The following is a 7,177-nucleotide window of genomic DNA, read 5'->3' on the forward strand; positions in this document are numbered from 1 at the left end:
ACATTTTGCTTCATCATCATCTTAATAACCTTTGAAAAAGATTAGAAGCTCATAACTAGATAAAAATTACAAAATAACATACTTGACATGCTCTTCAAAAGATGAAAATGGTAGATAGAAAATATTGAAAAGAAGAGAGAAATATGGAGTGTAGAAGAGGTTGAAAAAAGATGAAGAAGAAGAGCTCCCCAAATGGTCTTACAAGACTCTATTTATAAGCAAAATGTGGAGATTAAATTAATCAAGTTAAAATAAATAAATTGATTAATTTAATTGTGTTGGGAAGTGGTAGGATAAATAGAGTAAGTGTAAGAGTTTTGGAAAGATGAAATATTTGGTTGGGTAAAATATTAGTGAAAAGCTAGGGTAAAAAAATAAATTAGGAATGTTTATTTAGGTAAGAAAAATAGGGAAAAGTGAATTGATATTTGAGTGAAAAATATTGGGAATGAAAATGTGATTTTTTTGGGGTCTTTTTGGTGGTTGTTTGGCAGTTGGTTGACTTGGGCCATGTAGATTGGGGGACTTGCTGCTGGACAGAGAAATGGTGATGGCTGGCCGAATGGATTGATGCTTGGAGGCATGGGCTGCTTGCTGGGCTGGGCTGGCGCAGGCCCAAAGGCAAATGGTTTGCTGAAGAAAATTGATATATGCTGAGTTGTGAGGTGCTGGTGGCAAGTGCTGATTGCTGAGTTATTTGTTTATATGCATATATGCATATATGATGCAGTGAGTCAACGTGGGCGGCAGGTGGAGAGAAGGAAACCTTGGGCCTTCGGCTGGGCTTGGCATTTGGGCCTGGGGAAGCTTGCTTCACAAAATTGCCATTTTCTTCATTTCTTTCTTGAAAATTGCCATAGTTCCTTCACCATAAACAAAATTAAATTAAATAACAATCAAATATTTTCAATTATAAATAAACCATATTAATTATTTGAAAATACTTAATTAAAACTTAATTTAATTTATCAATAAAGATCAACAAAATTGCACTTTTATTTTACTTCTAACTAAACTATATTAATTACACATAATTTAAACTTCCACATATTATAATAAGATATCTATAAAAATATATAAAAATCTAGAAAATTATAATAAGACTAATAAATGTAAAATTACTTAAAAACTTAATAAATCAATTAAGAACTCAAGAACTAAGCAACAATTAACACATAAAAAGTGGTAAAATAACTCTATTTTGTAGAGTTATCACACCCCCAAACTTAGAATTTTGCTAGTCCTCAAGCAAAAGAAAAACTAAAAACACATTTTTTTTTTATTTGGTGATATCAAAAATGTCCTCAAAGATTGCACATTGAAAATAATTTATAAAAAAAATATGAATCAAAATTAACCTTATGTAATTAATTCTATAGTCAATCTTGCTTTGAAAATATATTTTAAATTAGAAGTCCAAAACTATTTATCAAGTAATTATATGAATTTTGGAAAAATTGTTGTAATAAACTATTTATTTCACATATTATGATGAATAATTATTTTTCAAAATTTCATATTTTTTTTTAAGCAAAATTGACCCAAGAATTAAACACAAAGCTTAAGAAAAATTCATATATTTTTTAAACTAAAATCGAACTCAATCAAGGGTATTATCATAGGAAAAACGGATATCACCAAAAGGGTTTTTTTTTTTTTTTTTTTTTTTAATTAATATTTTTTTTTAATAGTTTTTGATGAAAATAAAATATAAAAGTATAAAACTCTATGTAAATATATATTACTAGAAATATAATATTTTTTTGTTTGTTTTTTTTTTTTAAAGAAATTCTACCATTTTTTTTTAAAGAAGTAACCATATAAACCCACTACCCCCAAACTTAATTTATGCATTGTCCTCAATGTAGCAAAATACAAATATAAATTGAAGCGTGAAAGAGTTTAGAGTTTAGAATGGGCGTACCTCATCATGGAGCATGTCAAGAGTGCAACAAAAAAGAAACAAAAATCAAAACAAGAAGTTAACCTAACAACATAAATACAACACACATTTACCAATAATTGATGAGAGCGATCAAGGACCATGGTAAATAGGATCCTCAAGAAGGGTTTCATCCACTTTAGCAGTTTTCAATTCTAAAAATGGTTTCAATTTTTTTCCATTCACTTTGAATACATTACCATTATTAGGATTTTCAATTTCAATGGCTCCATGTGGAAAAACAGTGCGAACAATGTATGGACCTACCCACCTAGAGCGTAACTTCCCCGGGAAGAGATGCAAACGAGAATTGTATAAAAGAACTTTTTGACCAGGAGAGAAATCTTTTCGCAAAATGTTTTTGTCATGGTAAATCTTCATTCGATCCTTATATTTTTTGGAATAATCATATGCATCATGCCTAAGCTCTTCTAACTCATTTAATTGATGCTTTCTTCTCTCACCTGCTTTGTCTAATGAAAAATTCAATTGCTTAATTTCCCAATAGGCTCTATGTTCTAGCTCAACGGGTAAATGACATGCCTTTCCATACACAAGTCTATAGGGAGACATTCCAATGGGTGTTTTGTATGCAGTTCTATATGCCCATAATGCATCAACGAGTCTTAAGGACCAATCTTTCCTAGATGGATTGACAGTTTTCTCTAAGATGTGCTTAATTTCCCTATTTGATATTTCGACTTGACCACTAGTTTGTAGGTGATAAGGTGTAGTGACTTTATGTGTAATACCATATTGTTTCATTAAATGCTCAAAAGATCTATTACAAAAGTGTGTACCGTTATCACTAATGATGGCACGTGGTGAGCCAAAACGGGAGAAAATATTTTCTTTCAAAAACTTAAGCACAACTTTATGGTCATTTGTGTGGCATGCAACAGCTTCAACCCATTTAGACACATAATCAACACCAACAAGAATGTACAAGTTACCAAAAGAGTTAGGAAATGGACCCATAAAATCAATGCCCCAAACATCAAATATTTCAACAATAAGGATAGGATTCAAAGGCATCATGTTTCTTCTAGTTACACTTCCTAACATTTGACAACGTTCGCAAGATTTGCAATAAACATAAGTGTCATGAAAAATAGTAGGCCAATAAAATCCACATTGTAAAATTTTCAAAGCAGTTTTCTTACCACTAAAATGTCCACCACATGCATGATCATGACAAAAAGATATGATTTTAAGTTGATCACAATTTGGAATGCATCTCCTTATTATTTGATCAGGGCAATATTTAAACAAATAAGGGTCATCCCACATGAAATTTTTCACTTCAGAATAAAATTTAGATTTATCATGCTTAGACCAATGAGAAGGAATTTCACCAGTGACCAAATAATTCACAATGTCAGCATACCAAGGCAAAGAAGATATATGCATGAGTTGTTCATCAGGAAAAGTTTCAGTTAAAGTGGTGGAGTCATTATTAGTCTCAACAACAATTCTAGACAAATGATCAGCTACAACATTTTCAGAACCTTTTTTATCTCGTATCTCTAAATCAAATTCTTGTAAAAGCAAGATCCAACGAATTAAGCGAGATTTAGCATCTTTTTTCGACAAGAGATATTTCAATGCAGCATGATCAGAATAGACAATTATTTTAGATCCTAACAAATAAGACCTAAATTTCTCCAATGCAAACACAACAGCAAGCAATTCTTTTTCAGTTGTAGAATAATTTAATTGAGCATCGTTCAAAGTTTTGCTAGCATAGTAGATTACATGAGGTAACTTGTTAATTCTTTGTCCTAGAACGGCACCGATAGCATAATCAGAAGCATCACACATTATTTCAAAAGGAATATTCCAATCAGGAGGGCGAATAATGGGTGCACTAGTCAAAAGGGATTTCAATTTTTCAAAGGCAACATGGCAATCATTATCAAAGACAAAAGCATTTTCTTTTCCTAGCAAATGACATAATGGGCGCGAAATTTTGCTAAAGTCTTTTATGAATCTTCTATAAAAACCGGCATGGCCTAAGAATGATCTAATTTCTTTTATTGTTTTAGGTGGGGGAAGTTTTGAAATAAGGTCAACTTTTGCTTTATCAACTTCTATTCCCTCAGATGAAATTACATGACCTAAAACAATTCCTTTTTTTAACCATAAAATGACATTTTTCCCAATTAAGAACCAAATTCTTTTCTTTGCAACGGATTAAAACAAGAGAAAGATGGTGCAAACAGTCATCAAAAGAATTTCCAAACACCGAGAAATCATCCATAAACACTTCAAGATTTCTTTCAACCATATCAGAAAATATTGCAATCATACATCTTTGAAAAGTTGCAGGAGCATTACAAAGACCAAAAGGCATGCGATGATATGCAAAGGTTCCAAAAGGGCAAGTGAAGGTAGTCTTTTCTTGATCTTCAGGGGCAATGGGGATTTGGTTATATCCCGAATAGCCATCAAGAAAACAGTAATATGCATGGCCAGCTAAACGTTCAAGCATTTGATCAATAAAGGGTAAAGGAAAGTGGTCTTTTCTAGTAACATTATTTAGCTTTCTATAGTCTATACACACTCTCCACCCCGTTTGTACTCGAGTAGGGATTAATTCATTTTTCTCATTTTCAACAACTGTGATCCCAGACTTTTTAGGCACTACTTGAACTGGACTAACCCATTGACTATCAGAAATAGGGTAAATGATACCTACATCTAACAGTTTAAGTACTTCTTCCCTAACGACCTCTTTCGTATTTGGATTTAACCTTCTTTGACATTCCCGAGAGGTTTTAGCATTTTCTTCTAGATGGATTCTATGCATGCATATGGATGGGCTAATTCCCTTGATGTCTCCAATAGTCCAACCTATGGCTTCTTTATGTTTTCTAAGGACATTTAGCAATTTATCTTCTTGTTCTTTATCTAAAGAAGATGCTATGATAACAGGCAAGGTTTCAGACTCTCCTAGAAAAGCATATTTTAAATTTTCTGGCAAAGGTTTAAGATCTAACTTTGGAGACTCGGAAATTGATTGAACATGATCTAAGGGTGAAAAGGGTTCAACTCTGGTTTCATTTAAGGGTATAGACTCTAACAAAGAATTCACTTCATCATTAAAATCATCAATATGCAAGTTCATACCAAAGTATTTTTCACAAAAATCAAGTAAGTCGTTTCCATCATCTTCACACATACTCCCTATCATGTTAACTTCATGCACTTCCTCACACTCAACAGATTTAGCAACATTAAAAACATTTAATTCAACAGTCATGTTTCCAAAAGATAATTTCAATACACCATTACGACAGTTGATAATTGCATTATATGTAGCTAAAAATGGTCTACCTAGAATGATGGGTATTTGAGCATGAGCATTTTCAACAGGTTGAGTGTCAAGAACAATAAAGTCCACAGGGAAATAGAATTTATCCACTTTAATTAAAACATCTTCTATAATACCTCTAGGGATTTTCACTGAACGATCGGCTAATTGAAGTGTTATAGAAGTTGGTTTTAATTCTCCTAGACCAAGTTGCTTATACACAGAATAAGGCAGTAAATTCACACTAGCTCCTAAATCAAGTAAAGCTTTGTTAATGAAATGATCGCCAATGATGCATGAAATTGTTGGACAACCGGGATCTTTATACTTGACAAGGCTTTTATATTGAATTATGGAGCTAACTTGTTCAGTTAAAAACACCTTTTTTGGAACATTTGTGTTTCTTTTAACAGTGCAAAGGTCTTTTAAGAATTTAGAATAGGCAGGAATTTGTTTAATGGCATCTAAGAAAGGAATGTTTATGCTTACTTGTTTGAAAACTTCTAAGATGTCACTATATTGGTTGCCTTTCTTGAGTGGAATTAATCTTTGTGGAAAAGGAGCTTTTGGGATGGAAGGAAGGATTTGAGCATCATCTTTTGAAAGGTCATTTGTGTTGGAACTTTGAGGTTGGCTTTGGTCTTTTTCAACTTGAGGTATGTAATCGGGTTTGACAATTTGTTTTCCGGACCTAAGAGTTGAAATAGACTTAGCTTCTTCTTTATGACTAGGAGTTCCTATTTCATATTGGCCTTTAGGATTTGGGATGGGTTGGCTAGGAAATCTTCCTTTTTCTCTCTCGGTTACGGCACTAGCAAGTTGACCCAATTGTGTCTCGAGTTTGGCAATGGATTGAGACTGATTTTGTAAGATTTGTTGGGTGGATTGCATGAACTGTTGTAAGGTGTCTTCTAAGGAAGGTTTTCTTTGTGGAGGGTAAGGTTGACTTGGTTGGGCATGATTTGGATTTGGCATGTGGAATTGGTTTCCTTGGTTCATTTGTGGTTGGTTTTGTCTCCATGAAAAATTAGGATGGTTTCTCCAATTTGGATTGTATGTGTTGGAAAATGGGCTATCAGAAGAAGGTTTTCCATATGAATGTAAAGCATTAGCCTCTTCAGAAAATGTTTCAACAAAAGAAGGACATGATTGAGCATTATGACATGAACTAGCACATAAAGAACAAACATCTTTTTTAGGTTGCACATGAGAATTCATAGATTGACTTATTACTAAGGCTTCTACTTTTCTTGCTAATTTATCAAATGATGTTCTTAAATCACTCTCTTATTTTATTTCATATTTTCCTTCTCTTTTTTGTGAAGGGTTGGCTCTAGACCTAGGCTCAGAGTAATTCCATTGTTGTGAATTAACAGACAATTCTTCAAGAGCATCCCAAGCCTCTTGCCCTTGCAGTTTTAAAAATTTCCCGGTATGCATGGATTGAATCATTTGTCGGTTTGAAGGGGTTAAACCATCATAAAAATATTTTACAAGTCTCCATTTTTCAAAACCATGGTGGGGACATTTTAATAATAAATCTTTAAATCTTTCCCAACATTCATAAAATTCTTCGTTATCTTTTTGATAAAATTCGGAGATTTCTCTTCTTAAATTATCAGTTTTGGACATGGGGAAAAATTTAGCAAGGAATTTATTAAAAAGTTGATCCCAAGTAGTGATGGTTCCAGTTGGAAGTGAGTTTAACCAAGCTTTGGCTCTATCTTTTAAAGAAAAAGGAAACAACCTAAGTTTAACCGACTCATCAGAAAAATTTTGAAAACGAAAGGTTGAGCAAATTTCCAAAAAATCTTTTACATGCATGTATGGATCCTCTCTTTCTAAACCATAAAATGATGGTAATAATTGAATGATTGATGGTTTAAGTTCAAAATGAGTGGCATTAGTAGTGGGCAAAACAA

The 7,177-nt window shown here is 32.7% G+C and overlaps 1 protein-coding gene and 1 non-coding gene across 2 annotated transcripts; one reads left to right on the top strand and one right to left on the bottom strand.

Annotated features, from left to right (window-relative positions):
• Positions 1-2,035: 2,035 nt before the first annotated feature.
• On the bottom strand, positions 2,036-2,515 carry LOC133779561 (uncharacterized). Its single transcript, XM_062219510.1, has one exon. It carries the CDS (start codon positions 2,513-2,515, stop codon positions 2,036-2,038), a length of 480 nt encoding a protein of 159 aa, XP_062075494.1.
• A 4,250-nt stretch (positions 2,516-6,765) lies between these two features.
• LOC133781113 (small nucleolar RNA R71) lies at positions 6,766-6,872 on the top strand. The gene has a single exon (XR_009869909.1). It is a non-coding gene; the product is annotated as a small nucleolar RNA R71 (small nucleolar RNA).
• Positions 6,873-7,177: the final 305 nt, after the last annotated feature.

The sequence above is a fragment of the Humulus lupulus genome, chromosome 5 (genome assembly GCF_963169125.1).
Source record: "Humulus lupulus chromosome 5, drHumLupu1.1, whole genome shotgun sequence".
NCBI classification, from domain to species: Eukaryota; Viridiplantae; Streptophyta; class Magnoliopsida; order Rosales; family Cannabaceae; genus Humulus; species Humulus lupulus.

Coding starts and splice junctions, on each gene's coding strand:
- LOC133779561 (XM_062219510.1), bottom strand. CDS start 2,515: ATGTCTCCCTATAGACTTGTGTATGGAAAGGCATGTCATTTACCCGTT.